The 19,057-nt window shown below is 41.9% G+C and overlaps 1 protein-coding gene across 1 annotated transcript in view; it reads right to left on the bottom strand.

Annotated features, from left to right (window-relative positions):
• Nucleotides 1-1,434: 1,434 nt before the first annotated feature.
• AMD1 (adenosylmethionine decarboxylase 1) overlaps nucleotides 1,435-19,057 on the bottom strand; it is a 42,286-nt gene continuing 24,663 nt past the window's right edge. The window contains exons 2-9 of the mRNA XM_069726139.1: nucleotides 15,719-15,805; nucleotides 11,636-11,762; nucleotides 9,707-9,809; nucleotides 7,078-7,120; nucleotides 6,633-6,777; nucleotides 4,580-4,672; nucleotides 4,343-4,498; nucleotides 1,435-4,163 (exon numbers count right to left, since the gene is read on the bottom strand). Of these exons, the coding sequence (XP_069582240.1) occupies nucleotides 4,026-4,163; nucleotides 4,343-4,498; nucleotides 4,580-4,672; nucleotides 6,633-6,777; nucleotides 7,078-7,120; nucleotides 9,707-9,809; nucleotides 11,636-11,762; nucleotides 15,719-15,805 (892 nt within the window). The 3' untranslated portion in view covers nucleotides 1,435-4,025. The remainder of the gene's footprint in view (nucleotides 4,164-4,342; nucleotides 4,499-4,579; nucleotides 4,673-6,632; nucleotides 6,778-7,077; nucleotides 7,121-9,706; nucleotides 9,810-11,635; nucleotides 11,763-15,718; nucleotides 15,806-19,057) is intronic.

The following is a 19,057-nucleotide window of genomic DNA, read 5'->3' as shown; positions in this document are numbered from 1 at the left end:
TTTTCGGGTGTGTTCTTTTTTCCTTTTCTCCCTTGGTATGGATCCAGTTGCAGGGTGACAGCGCAGCTACACTATCTGTCCTGAAGGTGAATGACCTCTGATATGAGGTTCAGCAGCAGTGACAGTGGCTGCAGGTCGCTGATATTGTGGTCTCTGCAGGTCGACCGGTCCAACCTGAACCCGAGGTTGCCCTCCCAGAAAGGTTTTCCGGAGGAAGTGACATATTTTTGTATTTTCGGAAGCTTGTAAACTTTATTTCAAACTTCGATCTCACTCCTGCAGAAATGAAGAACGAGTTGGTATTGTGATCTCTCTACTACAGGGAGATCCTAAGTTGAATGACTTGGCTCTCAGAAGCCAGTTTCTTCAGGGTCTCACTGAAAGGTTGGAGGATGCTTTGGTGGTATATGAAACCCCTGATTCTTTGGATTCTGCTATGACGTTGGCTATACGTGTTGACATACGCCTTCGGGATAGGTGGGTAAGACCACCTTCTCTGGAGCCTCTTTTTCGGAGTATTGCCTTTTTGCCAGGGGAGCAGTCTAGCGGTGAACCTGTACAGAAGAAAGTGGAGGAACCCATGCAGTTGGGGGGTGCCTCTGCATTGTACATTTCCCGGGGGGTTCACAAACAATATGGTGTGTGTGTGTGTGTGTGAGAGAGGGGGGGTTGTGGAAAAAAGGGACATTTTAAATCTCAGAATAAATGGGATATGATATATTGAAACATTCCAGTGTTATTACCACAAAGTGACACTGGTCAGAATCAAAAAATGTGACCTCGTTAGTAGCGATGAGCGAATATACTCGTTATTTCTTGAGCATGTTTGGGGGTCCTCCGAGTATTTTTTAGTGCTCGGAGTTTTAGTTTTTCTTGCCACAGTTGAATGATTTACATTTGTTAGCCAGCATAAGTACATGTGCGGATTCCCTAGCAACCAGGCAACCCCCACATGTACTTATGCTGGCTAACAGATGTAAATCATTCAACTGCGGCAAGAAAAATTAAAACTCCGAGCACTAAAAAAATACTCGGAGGACCCCCGAGCATGCTCGAGAAATCTCAAGTAACGAGTATATTCGCTCATCACTACTCGCTAGGAAGGTGAAACTAGGCTTGAGGGGGCTAAGGGGTTAAATATTGAAATCTATGGTAAACAGATAACGGATGGTCATGCCATGTTATTTGGGAATTTTTTTTTTTTATTTTAGCACTGCACATGCCCAGGACACTATAATCAGAGACCTTTAGTAAAAACAGATGTATAAAGGAAATCAAAGTGAACATCCGTTTTTGCACCATTTGTAATAGATTCAGTTTCTCTTAATACTGAATCTACTACATACAAATGTCAACCAGAGATGTAAGCAGAGCCTTATGCCACATCTTATGTACCAGACTTACAAGATTTAACAATAGATCACACAAGACAAGTCATGATTTATGCATATTTATTGAAGCATTTAGGTCTGAGGTACAGATATTTTCAGTACAGTTCAATTAAGCAAAATCTAACAGTGTAGAGAAAAATAGGAAGCCACTTTTTTTCTCATCTCAATGAACTAGAGAACCTAAAAATGCAATTAACTCTCCCAACGTTTTTAAACAGGTCATCCATATATATTACTATGTACTTATTGTAAGGTATTTTATAGGTATAATTTAGACATAATTAGCCTACAATTGACCAACATAACCTGTTTTTCCCAAATCACATTCAAATATGGCCCCTCAATATGCCAAATACCCCTCCCCATCGAGCCACGCTTAATATAAAAACTGAAGCCTGGACAGACACTTTCACAGGTCAGATTATATTAAAAACATGAGTGAACGGCCATTGTTTCGTGGATTGGTTCTCACCAATTGTAGGAACAGGCGCTCAAACACTATTCACTATTGACTTCTTGCGTGAAGCTTCACATTTACAGATGTATAAAGCTGGATTTGCTGCCTGACCTATAATCTTCTGAAAGTTGCTCCTCAGCGCCTGTTGACACATTTTCTCAGTTTCTGTAATTTAACAAAATACCATTTCATTTGCTGCTTTGCCTTTTTTCAGAAACACTCCCGCCCTTCTGATGCCTCCTCACAAGCCAATAGTGTAGTGGCTATGCAGCCTAGATTTTTTCATACAAAAGGAGAAATTTTAGTACTGTATTTTTGGTAGTTTTCGATCATATTTAAAAATGACATTTGGGCCAAACCCTATCCACTATATCTAAAGTATACAAAAATAATGGAAAAAAATTCAAGTTCCTCCCTCGATGTGTCAGAACACCTGAATATAACCCAATAACTGCTCATATGTGTATTATGACAGCACATGCTTTCCCCATAGACTAGTAGTAGACATCACGAGATCTGTAAAACAGAGCAGGTCGCATAAGCCAAATTTCATGGAAGAGCTCCAATAATTCTGGCCAAAAATTGAGGCTGCAATTTGTCATCAGATGCCGAGGATCAACAGTCATCTTGCCAATTCTGCACAATGGTAATTAAGCTCTAAAGAACATGAATGTCTCCAATGCATTGATTTCAAACCATGCATAGTTTCACACTATAAAAGTAATGTATATAAATATGTAGGGTACAATGATGCAACATATCCAGAAAGGATGGTACACAGACACAGAAATGGAAACAATTGGTATTTTACAGCTCCACATTTCTGAACGTCTGCCCAGTACACCACGATTGACCATCAGTAATTCCCATATTCTCACCAACTCTCCATGTTGTAACTGAGATATAGTAAAGAACCAGCACTACACATTTACACAGGAAGAGCAGGTAGTCACCGCACTGTTATATACAGAAGAGTAGTCACATGCAGAGTGTCACAGGGATGCTCCATGAAGAGCTAAGTATTACGCCTGGTGGGAGATCTGGCAGGTTTGGAACATATTGTTAACGCACAATGCAAATTGGCAGTTACTGCGATTTACAGAGAAAGATCTAGGTCAATATTGGTAAAGAAATGGCAGTATGCTCCGACTTCATGGCTTCAAGTCACCTGCAACCAATGCAAATATACAGTACAAATCAAATAAGCTTATGAATATGAAAATGCAAAAGGAACCCGTCAGTAACGGGTCATCTTCACCTTTTTCCCTACCAGTGCCGCCCCCTTCTTGATCGACAGCAAAGGTGACATTTTGCAGTAGAGCCTCGGTCTTCACCGTCAAGACGAGGAAAGCAGCGCTAGCAGAGAAGAGTAAAGAGGACCTGAGAACTGCAAGCTAACTGATAAGCCTAATCCGTGCACTTACAAACCTAATTTTTGCATGAATAAAATACAAATGTTGATGCAAGTGAGCACCAGATAGTGGTGAAATAAATATCCATGGACATGTTTTACACGGCCTTATCCTGTACTAACTTGGCTTGCCGCCTAAGGGAAAGGTTATTGATAACATTTGCCTTAACAGAACGTGTTTTAAAAAAGGTCCCAAATTACAGAATAAAAAAAAAAAAAAAGAGTAAATGTCAATCATCGACATAACTGGAAACTAAACTATGCACAATATAAATTTTATTTGTGAAAAACAACTTCCATAGAGCCAGAAAATATGGTCCAGTGATGAATCGACACACGTGATCCTGTAATTCACAAAATATGGTATTGATCCTACAAACATGAGCTAGTGTGGACGAAAACCTTGTCTGTGTGGAATTTTTGGTGACACCTGTAGAAAAACTATGCTGTGGGTTGACCTAGGTGCATTTTTACAAGAATTATAGAATCTAGCACAGTATGTGTTTAACTTTTCTACATGCACTTCAATTTCACAGCAAGAGTGGCATTGAGTATCTACACACAGGAGAGAGCATTCATGCAAGTTATCTAACTCCTTGATATAATAATGGATATAATTCAAACTCATACTAGGATTATATTCAGGGCTTCCTGTAACTAGAAGGTGATGGTAGTGGAAACCATTGGCCCTGGCGACATTAGCTAGCAAGCACCCACCACCTCTTTCATTCGATTTCTTTTTGCGTTTTTTTCTCATTTTTTCTAATCAACTCTGCTGCGCTTGGATCTTTGCAAAACTGGTGAAAACAAAATTGTAATCGTTGAACTGAGCGAACTGGCGATCAAGTTGCTTGAAGCCTTCAATCTTCTGAGCACAAGTGAATGCTGTGCGACATTTGGAACTCTAACGACAAAAGAATAGAAAGTTTGTTAGAAACGCTCACGTGTGTGTGTGTGTGTGTGTGTGTGTGTGTGTGTGTGTGTGTGTATATATATATCTCTCTACCTATTACTGGGAGAATGCAGCTCAGAGCAGCTGAAATAAACCCCCCCCCTCCCACTTCCCAGGAAAAAGTTCTTTACCTGATTAACAAAAAGGGTGGTCACAAATTTCCTCGGCTTAAAAACATCTACAACTTTACTAATGAGGTCTTCATAAGTAGTTTGTGATACATTAGTTTCAAAGCTAACATAGGAAAATTCTGGCTCTGGAGTGATGTGAATGGTCCAGTAAGTTCCCTAAGATGAAAAAATAAAATTAGGCACTACTGTTTTCAAGTAGGAAATAAATCAAACTGTTGGTAAATGACTGATACTTACATCTGATTTCATCCCATTCATTGAGTAACCACAAGGACTGAACATTGTAGCATCAATGACAGAACCTGGTATCAGGTCACGAATTCCACTCATCTAAAAGAAAGGAAAAAACAAGTACAGTAAATCAGATGTAAAGAGTTCCATATGCATTGCAGTCAGAATATTACAACATGATCATTCCTACAGGTATCAATAAGGGTGTAATCGCACGTCTGGCTCACAGTGCGTTTTCTGCTATAATATTTACAAAATCACATTGCGCGTTTGTTAAAATCATAGAATTTAATCACACAGAGTAAATATACACCACCAGTGACCGCATACAAACTAATATTACAAAGACCAATGACAATAAAAGGGGTCATCCAGTGAAACTATGATGCCACCAAATATGTGATTGCATACTGATCAGTGGGCTTTAATTGCTGGGAGCACCATTGATCGGCAGAATGAGGAATCTAATAGAATGGAGTGGCAGTATACATGCCTTACCACTGCTCCATTCATTAAGGTACCTTCACACTCAGCAACTTTGCAACGAGAACTACAGTGATCCGTGACGTTGCAGCGTCCTGGATAGCGATCTCATTGTGTTTGACACGCAGCAGCGATCTGGATTCCGCTGTGCCATCGCTGGTCGGAGCTAGAAGGCCAGAACTTTATTTCGTTGCCAGGTCGGCGTGATTCGTCATGTTTAACATCAAAAGCAACGACGCCAGCAACGTTTTACATGGAGCGAACAACCAGCGAGAACGATAAGTGAGTCGCCGTTACGTCACTGGATCGCTCCTGCATCGTTCTGGAGTTGCTGTGTTTGACGTCTCCTAGCGACCTAAACAGCGACGCTGCAGCGATCGGCTCGTTGTCTATATCGCTGCAGTGTCGCTGAGTGTGATGGTACCTTTAGGCTTTTTCCAGCAGCCCTATAGGGAATGAATGGAGTAGCAGTCCAGCATGTGCACTGGTGTGCCATTCTAATGCAGATATAAGTGGCCCTTTCAGCGGATTAGTAAGGGGTCCACTTATTTACAAGTTATCACCAGGTGATAACACAGCAGCACAATAAAGGTACCGTCACACTAAGCGACGCTGCATCGATACCGACAACGATGTTGATCGCTGCAGCGTCGCTGTTTGGTCCCTGGAGAGCTGTCACACAGACAGCTCTCCAGCGACCAACGATCCTGAAGTCCCCGGGTAACCAGGGTAAACATCGGGTAACTAAGCGCAGGGCCGCGCTTAGTAACCCGATGTTTACCCTGGTTACTAGCGTAAAAGTAAAAAAAAAAAAAACACTACATACTTACCTACCGCTGTCTGTCCCCGGCGCTGTGCTTCTCTGCACTCCTCCTGCACTGGCTGCACTGCACTGTAAATCACTGTGCGGAACTGCAGTGCTTCTGCGCGGAAAAATCCGCTGCGGATCCGCACCAATTCCGCATAGTGTGCACACAGCCTTAGGGTATGTGCACACGCTGCGGATTTTGCTGCGGATCCGCAGCAGTTTTCTTTGAGTTCACAGTACCATGTAAATGTATGGAAAACAAAATCCGCAGTGCACATGCTGCGGAAAAAAACACACGTAAACGTAGCGTTGTTTATTCCGCAGCATGTCAATTCTTTGTGCGGATTCCGCAGCGGTTTACACCTGCTCCATAATAGGAATCAGCAGGTGGAATCCACCCAAAAAAATGGCGGTAAATCTGCGGTAATTCCGCAGTTCGGGTTACCTGCGGATCTACCAAAATCAGTCCGGAAAAATCCGCAGAGTAATCCGCAACGTGTGCACGTGGACTTAGTTTCACCAGACATCCCCATAACCACTTAGTTGTGTGCCGGTTAAGCAGCACTCTTGCTGTCTTTTCTAGAAACTCCTGTTTGCCTTTGACTCAGAAAATCACAAAACCAATATAGCATTTAATTTTACTTCTATCCCTCATTATATGGCGCTCTTGCCAATTTATTGGCAGCTAAAAGGACGTTTGACACCAGTTCACAATGAGCTGATGGGGGTTAGGGTCAATACCATTACATCGTAAATAATGTAACTTACACGAGTGACATCATTTGCAGTAACACCATCTTTCATGTAGAACTGGTCCATGATCTCAGGGTTAAGCTCACTCATTAAAATTTCCAGTGTCTGATCTGGCTGGTTGATGACAAACCCATCTGGGACATCCAGAGTATACAAGTACCTACAAACACACAAAGCATTGTAAAATAATTGTGATGGTATGGGGCAAACTGATAATAATGGTCATTGTTCATTTATGCACAGTAATAATTTAAAATTTTTTAGACCCGATTGCTTGGACTGTCAGTTGAGTACATGGCTGAGCTTTCGCCAGCAGTGTCTGAATGAATGGAGTGTTAGCACGCATACACGGCCACTCCATTCTGATAGGACATCTCAGAGCCATGCCCTTTGTCAGTGGAGGTCACAGCAGGATTGGTGAGAACTGTCAGTGTTGGGAATTACGAGGTTACATACTTACCAGCAGTCAGAATTCATGCGCCCCATGCAATAAGCTGCACCATCTGAAAAGAGAAAAATGACAATTTCACATATTGCACTTCCCTCTAATGCTTTGTTAACAAGCTTTAAATTCAAGGCATTAAAGAGAACCCAAGATGAGGTTAAGGGTATGCATAGTAGCTAAAAATAAATAATTCACTAATTTTATAACATACATTGTAGTTATAGAAAAGGACCCAACTCCTCACAGGCGTCCGAAATTCCTCTGTAGAGGGTTGTCATAGCCCCCTGTGCTCCCGTACTTCCAGGTGGCATAGTGTAAAGCCATGAGATCTGGCTCACAGCAGTTATGCAGGCGCTATCAATATAGACAGTTTATCATGCATATTCATTTCTGTGGAGGTTTGCTTTTTGTGAAACATACTCTTCTCCCTGTGATAAGTAGTTTTGAAGACTAAAATATGAATCTGACAAAACCATTTTTAAGCAACACTGGGACCCATTTGTCAAGCTAAATGTGTCAAATACTTTCATGACTTTTGTATTTTGAGGTTATCTAGTTTGCACTGTGTAAGAATTAGTACTGATAAACCTGCTCCAGAAATCGGAGAAAGAAGCAAGGCACAGGCCATTTCCAAATTTAAGGGGGAAGTATTGGACAATTGCAGAGCAGAAGATCCAGAATTGGGGCTGTTTTTTCAGAAATCAATAGTATACATGAAAACTAGATGTATTACACAAAAATCTGCTTCTTTCTGCTCCTGGACAGACTATTCATTCTCAGTTCACAGGTAAAATCTGCAATACAGGTTTTTACATTTCTGAGATAGGAGATGGTATAAAAGGAGATGGCATAAAGTTCTAAGGAGATGAGGAGGGAGGCACGGACATTTGGCTACAAGTTCACATGAAATGACACCTATACCAGAAATTAGTATGCCACTTAACTGCATCTCCGACTGTGGAATGTCTTTAGGAGTTGAACAAATTAACAATCCCTTAAAGAGGTTGTCCACTACTTTTTCATTGACTACCTAGCCGTAGGATAGGTTATCGATGTCTGATCGGTTGGGATCAGACACCCGGCACCCCTGTTGATCACCAGTGCTGTTGGCGGCCGGAACAGCTTGATTGTGGAGCTGCTCAGACTTCTCATAGTGAAAAAACAGAGGGCACCACCATAAATATAATTGGGATCCACCCATCACATGCCAAATAGATCAAGTAGAAGAAATAAGGACAAGCATAGACAGGGATCACCATAAGTCATAAATATTTATTAACCCACAAGCCATCACACATTTTAAAAAACACTTAAAAAGGCACAAATGCCATAACAATATACCAGACCATAACCCTATAGGGTTGAAATCTTATCCATCCAAAGTAGTATACAGAGAGCCAATGAAATATACACTACAGTATGAGTACATATTTTAAAAAAGGCAAGTACTAATCCACCTGAAATCTATATCCAAGAAAACCTACACAAATTTGAGAGGGGTCACTAGAAAAGAGTATAAATACATGAACCACAAGCCAAACGTTCAAGAAGGACAAGTGGTTTACAGCCAATAAGCAATGTAGGATAATGGCACAACCAAAAAAACTATCTTAGCTATAGATTTCAGATTGCTTAGTACTTACTTTTTTTTTTACAACATGTACTCATACCGTAATGTATATTTTATTGGCTCTCTGTATACCACTCCAGACAGATGGATTAACCCTATAGGGCTGTGGTCTGGTATATTGCTATGGCATTTGTGCCTTTTTAAGTGTTTTTAAAATGTTGCTATGGCTTGTAAGTTATTAAGTACTTGTTATACTTATGGTGATCCCTGTCTTTGCATGTCCTTTTTTCTTCTACTTATTTGTCTTCGTGGCTGTGGCAGGGTATTACATATCCGCCTCCTATTGAGTTAAGTGCATTTTCCATTAGGGAAAAAATCAAACAGAAAAAAAACAAAACAAACAGCACCATATGCTGAATCTGCTCTCAACTCCACATCAAAACTGAATGCATCAAAGATACTCAACATATTGAATACATTGAGTTCGTAATCTGTTCTAGCAGACAGTCACCATTTTTATTAGGGAATTTACAGGTTCTCTAGTAACACTAGTTCACCAGAATCCAAACAAAACTCTTGTACCCTACCGCACAAGTTTGTGACAGTGTGGTCATGAAGCGCATGTTTGCAAAACATGGCTATCCTCCCGCACACTGGTCAGATATGACAACCTGGAGAGGCAATCGTGCTGGGGAACAGAGTACTCAAGGTTCTACATGAAGACTTGGTTTAGTGATGCCAATTTTTGCTCCTGTAGCATTTCTGTTCATACCTCATATCGTAAGTAAATTACAATGAATGAAATGGCAGGGGTCAGCAAATTTTCTCACAGTGTTGTGAAACTACAGCTCCGGACAGGTCATCAGCTATCAGGATATGCTGGGAGTTGTAATTTTACCAAAGATTGCTGACCCCTATGCTAAGCAATGTCACATTTATTAATGGGGGGAAATTGTGTGACGTCATATAAATTGTTATTCAAACAAGTGGCGCATATTCTGGAGAGATAAAAAAAAAAAAAAAAGGATCAAACATATATATGAAAAATGCATTTTTGTTGAATAATCCACATACTTGGAAAAATTTCATTTAGGAATTCAACTTCTTCCTGGAAATTTCTATGTGGGTATTCCTGATGGTCTGGTTTCATAAAATTTTTTCGTGAATAAAAGAAGTTCTGTAATAAGTGGGGGGAGGAGAAAAAATAAAAAAGAAGGTCTCTCATATGAATAGACATTTTTTCAGTTACACAATTCTGATAAATGAGGCCCATTAGATCTACACAGGGCCATAATATCACTGTTCTAATGAAAATCTGGAAAGATGAAGGGTCAGTAACTTTACTATTCCCCCAACCCTTTTGCTCACTGCAAAGATAGGCTTTCTCCACTCTATTCAGCCAAGCCCAACATTCAATTGTAGAGTAGCCGAGACATGGTCCAACAAGCTTAAAGTGGTTGCCCACTACTAGGACAAACCCTTCTTGGTCAAAATGTTTGGCCCCCATAAAATAATAAAGCCTGTACTCCCCATTGTGCCGCTGCCATGGTGTTGGCACTCGCAGTTTTGAGGCTCTCATGCGGTGTTGTGACATGTGATGCCAGCATCTAGTCAGCAACGGTGTCACTGTTCCCGACTTCAGACCACTCAAACATGAAGAGGAAGTCCAGCCTGCAGCTGATCTCCGACTTCCTCTTCTTGCTCAATACGACAGGGCGCGGAGTCAGTGACGCCGGCGTCACAACAATAGCATGGGAGCCCCAGGAGACGGAGTGCTGACACCATGGGAACGGCGCCAGCAGGGGTGGCGAGTATAGGCTTTATTATTGGGAACCAAGCAAGGGCCATGACAAGAAGATGTCCAAGTAGCGGACAACAAAGGGAACCTGACACCCCAAAAATCAAAGATGAGCTGCGGCCACCGGCATTCTGTAATGCTGTAGAAAAGCCCCCGATGTAACCAGAAAGAAAAACAGGTTAGATTATACTCACCCAGGGGTGGTCCCGCTGCGGTCCGGTACGATGGGCGTCGCAATCCGGTCCTTCCTATCTTCTTACGATGACATCCTCTTCTTGTTTTCATGCCGCAGCTCCAGTGCAGGCGTACTTCGCCCTGTTGAAGGCAGAGCAAAGTACTGCCTTGCGCAGGCGCCGGGAAAGGTCAGAGACGCCCGGCACCTGTGCACTGCAGTACTTTGCTCTGCCCTCAACAGGGCAAAATACACCTGCGCTGGAGATGCGGCATGAAGACAAGAAGAGGACGTCATTGTAAGAAGATAGGAAGCCCCAGACTGGACCGCGACACCCATCGTACCGGACCGCAGCGGGATGCCCCTGGGTGAGTATAATATAACCTTTTTTTCTCATCTTTCAGGTTACATCGGGGCTTATCTACAGCATTACAGAATGCTGTAGATAAGCCCCCGATGCCGATGGCCGCAGCGCATCTTCGATTTTTGGGGTGACAGGTTCCCTTTAATTCTTAAATGTCTTCACTTGGTGGAAATGTCACTTTTGTTTGGTTGAAAAGATTTTGTGGGTGTCTGTTACACCCTGCATGTGCAAGAAATTTGGCTTTAAAATGAATTTTTGTAGGTAAAAATCTATTTATACACCTTTGTGGGAGGGTTCCTAAAGGCTATAGCGTCTGTAGTTTATGCTTTTAAAAAGGAGTTTTCCAATCTCATTAGTGGAAAGTGAACTTTAGAATTTTTATTTCAAAGTCTAAGTAACTCATTGCAGTGGTCGAGCATGTGAAGTACAGTGCTTAGTTATTGCTGTCAGGCGCAAAGACTGAGCATATGCCCTGTCCGTTTCATTCAAATGGGGTATTTGGGACTCCCATTCTCATGATCTGCAAGGATCCCATACGTGGGAGCCCCACCATGTAAAACATATCTCCTATCCTGTGGGTATATGATACAGGTGTTGTCCCACAATCACAACTTTACAAAATAGTACGAGATTTACCTGAGGCTTTGTTCTAATGGCGGTCATGCTTACCTGGATGTCATCAAACCCACAGTACTCCCTAGCGAGCTCCAACAGGGGAACCAGTGCTTGCAGTAAGAGGGTGGTACCACATGTCTTCAAAATGAAACGTCTCTTGGAGACAAACATGCTACTCTCACTGAAAATAAAACAGACAATTAGGAAGGAATGGTCACATTAGCTGAAATATCTAATCTTAGGAGATATTAGACCACTTCGATAAAAGCCATGTAGGCTTTACACAGCTATAGAGACACAAACTGCTCCCACCCTCCTATAAGCAAGAACAGAGATGCATCTAAACCATGACTGGCTGAAATGGGAATGACCGTATAAAAGGGAGTGTTTAGGCTTGAGATATACAAAGCTGTGTGACCAAGAACATGTCTGAAACTGACTATTCTAGAGCTTTGATTTTGCTGTAAGTTAAACGGCCAAGTTTCAGATGAGTTGCTGGCAAATCGCATGTCACGTGTGACTTGCACTAAAGTCTGTGGCAAGCGTCTCATGTGCGACTTGCAAGTGACAATGCAACACATTGAGAAACAACACACCACCATTGGAAATCATTACATCGAATGTTACAGTGTGTCCCTGTGATTTCAGGGTCACACAACACGTCGGTAGTGTAGCTCTTGCCTAAAACTTTATTTATGGTGTATTAACACCATTTGCTTTTGTTTAGAGGGCAAGATCACACAGAATATAGGTCATTGAATGGGCAATGTCATTCTGTGCCCACATTGTGAGAATATATCACCATATGAATTAAAAAGCCACAAACTAACTATTTTGGGATACTAGTTTCATATACTAGGCTCAACTGTTGCAAAACTAAGTTGCAACATGCTGGAAATCACACCCTTCCAAAAATAATATTTGAGCCACAGGCTATTATAGGACACTGACCTAGCCAAAAATGGTCATTTCCATGGGGGACATGCTACTTCTGGAGACCATTCAGCAGTGATAGGGAAGTGTAACAGTGAAGAGAAGATTCACACAGAGGATCTGTATGTTACAATTACAACTTAACCTTTTTCTGTAAATGGGGTTTGTAATATGAACAATTTTAGAGTATGGTGTATGTTTTAGATTACCGGTAGTTGTATATTTTGTAGTCTATCGGGGCATAGGACTGAAGAGGAACCACCAGACCAGTGGCATCAGATAAAGTGATTTCAGTGGGTGCTGCGCTTGGCTTTTAGTGATCTGATGCCTAAGACATCTGGCAATCACAGCTGACCTCTGGGAGAACAATGCAGCAACAAACTGGCTATATAAAAAGTATACTGTTAAAGGGAAGATGCCACCGGTTCTCTTGTAGTTTGTTTTTTGTGAAATTAAGCTTAAAATAGTAAATAAAATATATTAAAGCAATGTCTTCAAACATTTCTAATGTGGTCTTTGGGTGGTCTAGTATCCCTGGGGCAGAATGAAGAGTAGCATCACAGGGCAGTGCCATTTTGTGGGTGACTGCTCTGTGATATGCTATCACCAGCAGTTACTGTCTCTCTCACCCCCCTCCACAATGCCTGGCCATTGACTGCAGACCCACAGTTCCTTCTTATCTTACTGAGGGATGAATCACAACTCCTGACCAGCAGCTGACAGCTCCTGTTCCCATAATGCTAATGGCACACTGTTCCTCCTTAATGTCTCCGCTATTGCTTTTCTACTGCATTTTACTACTGTCAGCCCTCAATCTAGGACCTGTTCTGCTGGAATCAGTACTGCTTATGTTTAGTTAGCAGATCCGAGGGTTCCATGAAAATGACAGCAGACACTCCCACTACTGTGAATTGTGCAGCCCACAGAGGCGTGCCCAGTTTACAGCAGTGACTGCTCTATTAACCCCTTCACGACATGCGCCGTACTAGTACAGCGCATGCCGTGTCACCCCCTTTGATGTGGGCTCCGGCGGTGAGCCCACATCAAAGTCGCGACATGTCAGCTGTTTTCTACAGCTGACATGTGCGCGCAATAGCGGCGGGTGAAATCGCTATTCACCCGCCGCTATTAACCTGTTAAATGCCGCTGTCAAACACAGACAGCGGCATTTAACTACCGCATCCGGCCGGGCGGCCGGATATGACGTCATCGCCGACCCCCGTCACATGATCGGGGGTCGGCGATGCATCAGGAAGGTAACCATAGAGGTCCTTGAGACCTCTATGGTTACTGATGCAGGCCTGCTGTGAGCGCCCCCCTGTGGTCGGCGCTCACAGCACACCTGCATTTCAGCTACATAGCAGCGATCTGATGATCGCTGCTATGTAGCAGAGCCGATCAGGCTATGGCCAGCTTCTAGTCTCCCATGGAGGCTATTGAAGCATGGCACAAGTAAAAAAAAAAATGTTCTTAAAAATATGAAAAAAATATAAAAAATATAAAAGTTTAAATCACCCCCTTTTGCCCCATCCTAAATAAAACAATAAAAAAAAAAAATCAAACATACACATATTTGGTATCGCCGTGTTCAGAATCGCCCGATCAATTAAAGAAAAGCATTAACTTGATTGCTAAACGGCGTAGCGAGAAAAAAATCCGAAACGCCAGAATTACGTTTTTTTGGTCACCGCAACATTGCATTAAAATGCAATAACGGGCGATCAAAAGAACGTATCTGCGCAAAAATGGTATCATTAAAAACATCAGCTCGGCACACAAAAAATAAGCCCTCACCCGACCCCAGATCACGAAAAATGGAGACGCTACGGGTATCGGAAAATGGCACTTTTTTTTAGCAAAGTTTGGAATTTTTTTTCACCACTTAGATAAAAAATAACCTAGACATATTAGGTGTCTATGAACTCGTAATGACCTAGAGAATCATAATGGCAGGTTAGTTTTAGCAGTTAGTGAACCTAGCAAAAAAGCCAAACAAAAAACAAGTGTGGGATTGCACTTTTTTTGCAATTTCACCGCACTTGGAATTTTTTTCCCGTTTTCTAGTAAAAGACATGGTAAAACCAATGGTGTCGTTCAAAAGTACAACTTGTCCCGCAAAAAATAAGCCCTCACATGACCATATTGACGGAAAAATAAAAAAGTTATGGCTCAGGGAAGGAGGGAAGTGAAAAACGACAACGCAAAAATGTAAAAGGGCCGCGACTTGAAGGGGTTAAAGGCACCTTCACACTAAACGACGCTGCAGCGATCCAGACAACGATCCGGATCGCTGCAGCGTCGCTGTTTGGTCGCTGGAGAGATGTCACACAGACTGCTCTCCAGCGACCAACGATGCCAGTAACCAGGGTAAACATCGGGTTACTAAGCGCAGGGCCGCGCTTAGTAACCCGATGTTTACCCTGGTTACCATCCTAAAAGTAAAAAAAACAAATGCTTCATACTTACCTTCCGCTGTCTGTCCTCTGGCGCTCTGCTTCTCTGTACTGACTGTGAGCGCCGGCCAGCCGGAAAGCACAGCGGTGACGTCACCGCTGTGCTTTCCGGCCGCTGTGCTCACAGTCAGTGCAGGAAAGCACAGCGCCGGAGGACAGACAGCGGAAGGTAAGTATGAAGCGTTTGTTTTTTTAACTTTTAGGATGGTAACCAGGGTAAACATCGGGTTACTAAGCGCGGCCCTGCGCTTAGTAACCCGATGTTTACCCTGGTTACCAGCGAAGACATCGCTGAATCGGTGCCACACGCCGATTCAGCGATGTCAGCGGGAGAGCCAGCGACCAAATAAAGTTCTGGCCTTCTAGCCCCGACCAACGACATCACAGCAGGATTCTGATCGCTGCTGCGTGTCAAACTAAACGATATCGCTAGCCAGGACGCTGCAACGTCACGGATCGCTAGCGATATCGTTTAGTGTGAAGGTACCCTAAGTCTGTCTGTTATCTCCTATGTCCATGGGGTGCCGTATTATGACACTGAAAGTGTTGTGCTGCTACTGTGAAAAATAGATGTCAGCCCCCATTGCCTTCTTTAAACTCCTATAACACACGAAATATGTTTCAAATGCATTCAAAACTTGGTTATAACAGGATGTTATGCTACATTTCATTGATTTACTAATGATCTACAAACGCGGTACCTTCCCTTTAAGTGTGACAGATGAAAGTGTTCAGAAAGAAGTCGCATTACCTGAGTACATAAGCTTCCTGCTTGTCAGTTTTTGTCACACTTATGATCAAACAATGAACATTCTCCAAAAGTTTGTCCCACTCAAACCTGAAACAAGGAGAGTAAAAATGAGAAAAATGTTCTCAACAGCTGCAAGAGAAAAATCGGAAAATAATGGTACAGACAGAAAATAGTTCATATAATAAGAATCCTGAGCCTTATATGATATACACATTTATCAGCATTTGTCATTATGGGAACTAAAAAGTAATTGTGCCTCTATCCACAAAGTTAGTGACAGTTTTCCCCTTTTATAATATAATGTATAGGTGCTATTGCCAATTCTGGGATTATAATAAAGTTGTGACACACATAATACACACAGATTATAAGTAAACAAGTACCAATATTGTAAGAAATATATCATGTGTGTATATTTGGACTAAACTAAAGGGACAACTGTAAACAGAAATCCTAATACTCCACAAAGAACCACAGTCCGTAAATCCCATAAAATATACCTTTATTAAATATACAAAATTATAAAATTGAACAACGGATAAGATACATTGGGACAAATGGGGGCTAGTGAGAAAAACTGTACGGCAGTAAAATACAGGGCTACAGAGTACTCCCCACCATGTCAGCACAACATGTCACATAATATATACTCCAATGAGTGATGTAAACAAGTACACACAATAGAGCACTGATAGATAATACTGAGGCCAAGCATCAGGTATACACCTTCCTATATTCTATACTGATATGTGGCCGGCATGCAGTGAAATCTCTTTGCCATATGTGCACTTGCACCTAAATTGTTAATATACTGTCCCTGGCCTCAGTATTATCTATCAGTGCTCTATTGTGTGTACTTGTTTACATCACTCATTGGAGTATATATTATGTGACATGTTGTGCTGACATGGTGGGGAGTACTCTGTAGCCCTGTATTTTACTGCCGTACAGTTTTTCTCACTAGCCCCCATTTGTCCCAATGTATCTTATCCGTTGTTCAATTTTATAATTTTGTATATTTAATAAAGGTATATTTTATGGGATTTACGGACTGTGGTTCTTTGTGGAGTATTAACAATTCTGGGATTGCAGATTTTATGAGAACCAGAGTTCTGTGTGCCTTGGACAAAAAATAAAAAAGTGGCTTGTATGGAAGTATCTTACTAAACCCAATGTGCCATATATTCTATACGGAAGCACTTAAAAGGTTATGTAATGCCATGTTGAAGAGGTTACACTCTCCAGGAATGCAGTAGGTGGTTGCACTGCTGTAACGAGATCTGCAAAAGTTCTATCAATTATCTCCAGGTCACAGCATCTGCCCAGCAAACCAATAAGACATGGTGGACAGAGGTCCTCTCACCATCCCCGATATTTATTATATTAAATCAGACTTGAGGCACATCTTCCAACACATGGAGGGTGGCACTTCATACTACATATACTCGCTGGCAGTGGTCTTCTCATTGTAGGACAGGTGTCAGTAACAAGGCGGTGGTTGTGTTAGGGTACTTTCACACTAGCGTTTTCTGCAATCCGTCACAATGCGTCGTTTTGCAGAAAAAACGCATCCTGCAAAAGTGCTTGCAGGATGCGTTTTTTCCCCATAGACTTGTATTGACGACGCATTGCGATGGATTGCCACACGTCGCATCCGTCGTGCGACGGATGCGTCGTGCTTTGGCGGACCGTCGGGAGCAAAAAACGCTACATGTAACGTTTTTTGCTCCTGACGGACCGCTTTTTCCGACCGCGCATGCGCGGCCGGAACTCCACCCCCACCTCACAATGGGGCAGCGGATGCGCTGTAGAAATGCATCCGCTGCACCCGTTGTGCAGTGCGTTAAACGCTAGCGTCGGAATCTCTGCCCGACGCATTGCGACGGGGAGATTCCGACGCTAGTGTGAAAGTAGCCTTACTTCTACAGAGATGACTTCCCTAAACAAAACGAGTGATTTGCTAATTAAAAGTACTTGGGAATTTAGTTTGAAAGATATTTTCTATTCCAGCAGCAAGTCTAAGGGGTTCATCAATATAAACTTAAATATAAGTTTTTCCACTCCATTTCCTTCACAACTCATGTGCACAAGATCTCCTATATCCAGCACTACCTCTACCTGCCCTGCACACTCATGTCATCGCAGAGGCTCAGCAGACATCTGTTGGACAAGAAAACCATGTGACCATATTAGCGTTCATTATAAACTAAGATTTACTCTCCTACAACCCACTCCCTCCCACTCCTTTTTTCAGTGACATACGTGTTCATTATGAGATATATTAATATGTACACACGTTGCCCAATCCAGCGGCATGTATCAGGCACTGGCTGTATGATCTTAGCCAGGTATGTTTGACTCTGCAACGCTGTGGGTTGGACAAGTGGTCCCCGACATCTTATCCCCATCCATGGTCCTGAATTGGCAGGTCGCTGCTTAAATAAGCCAGAGACTAAAATCCAGGGCAGGGAGAAGATTTTCTCTGAAACACTGCAGCATTTCAGAGTCAACATACCTGGTTGAGTTTATAAAGCGGTCATGTTCACTTTAACCCCTTAGTGACAGAGCCAATTTGGTACTTATTGACCGAGCCAATTATTGCAATTCTGACCACTGTCACTTTATGAGGTTATAACTCTGGAACGCTTCAACGGATCCCGCTGATTCTGAGATTGTTTTTTCGTGACATATTGTACTTCATGTTAGTGGTAACATTTCTTCGATATTACTTGCGATTATTTATGAAAAAACGGAAATATGGCGAAAATTTTTAAAATTTTGCAATTTTCAAACTTTATTTTTATGCCCTTAAATCAGAGAGATATGTCATGAAAAATAGTTAATAAATAACATTTCCCACATGTCTACTTTACATCAGCACAATTTTGGAAACAAAATTTTTTTTTGTTAGGTAGTTGTAAGGGTTAAAAGTTGACCAGCAATTTTTCATTTTTACAACACCATTTTTTTTTTTAGGGACCACATCACATTTGAAGTCATTTTGAGGGGTCTATATGATCGAAAATAATGAAGTGTGACACCATTCTAAAAACTACACCCCTCAAGGTTCTCAAAACCACATTCAAGAAGTTTATTAACCCTTTACGTGCTTCACAGGAACTGAAACAATGTGGAAGGAAAAAATGAACATTTAACTTTTTTTTGCAAACATCTTAATTCAGAACCATTTTTTTAATTTTCACAAGTGTATAAACAGAAATGTAACCATAAATTTTGTTATGCAATTTCTCCTTAATACGCCAATACCCCATATGTGGGGGTAAACCACTTTTTGGGCGCACCGCAGAACTTAGAAGTGAAGGAGCGCCGTTTGACTTT

This window comes from Ranitomeya imitator, chromosome 5 (assembly GCF_032444005.1).
Source record: "Ranitomeya imitator isolate aRanImi1 chromosome 5, aRanImi1.pri, whole genome shotgun sequence".
NCBI classification, from domain to species: Eukaryota; Metazoa; Chordata; class Amphibia; order Anura; family Dendrobatidae; genus Ranitomeya; species Ranitomeya imitator.
The sequence above is the reverse complement of the archived record's forward strand: the minus strand, read 5'-3'. Positions and strand labels throughout refer to the sequence as shown.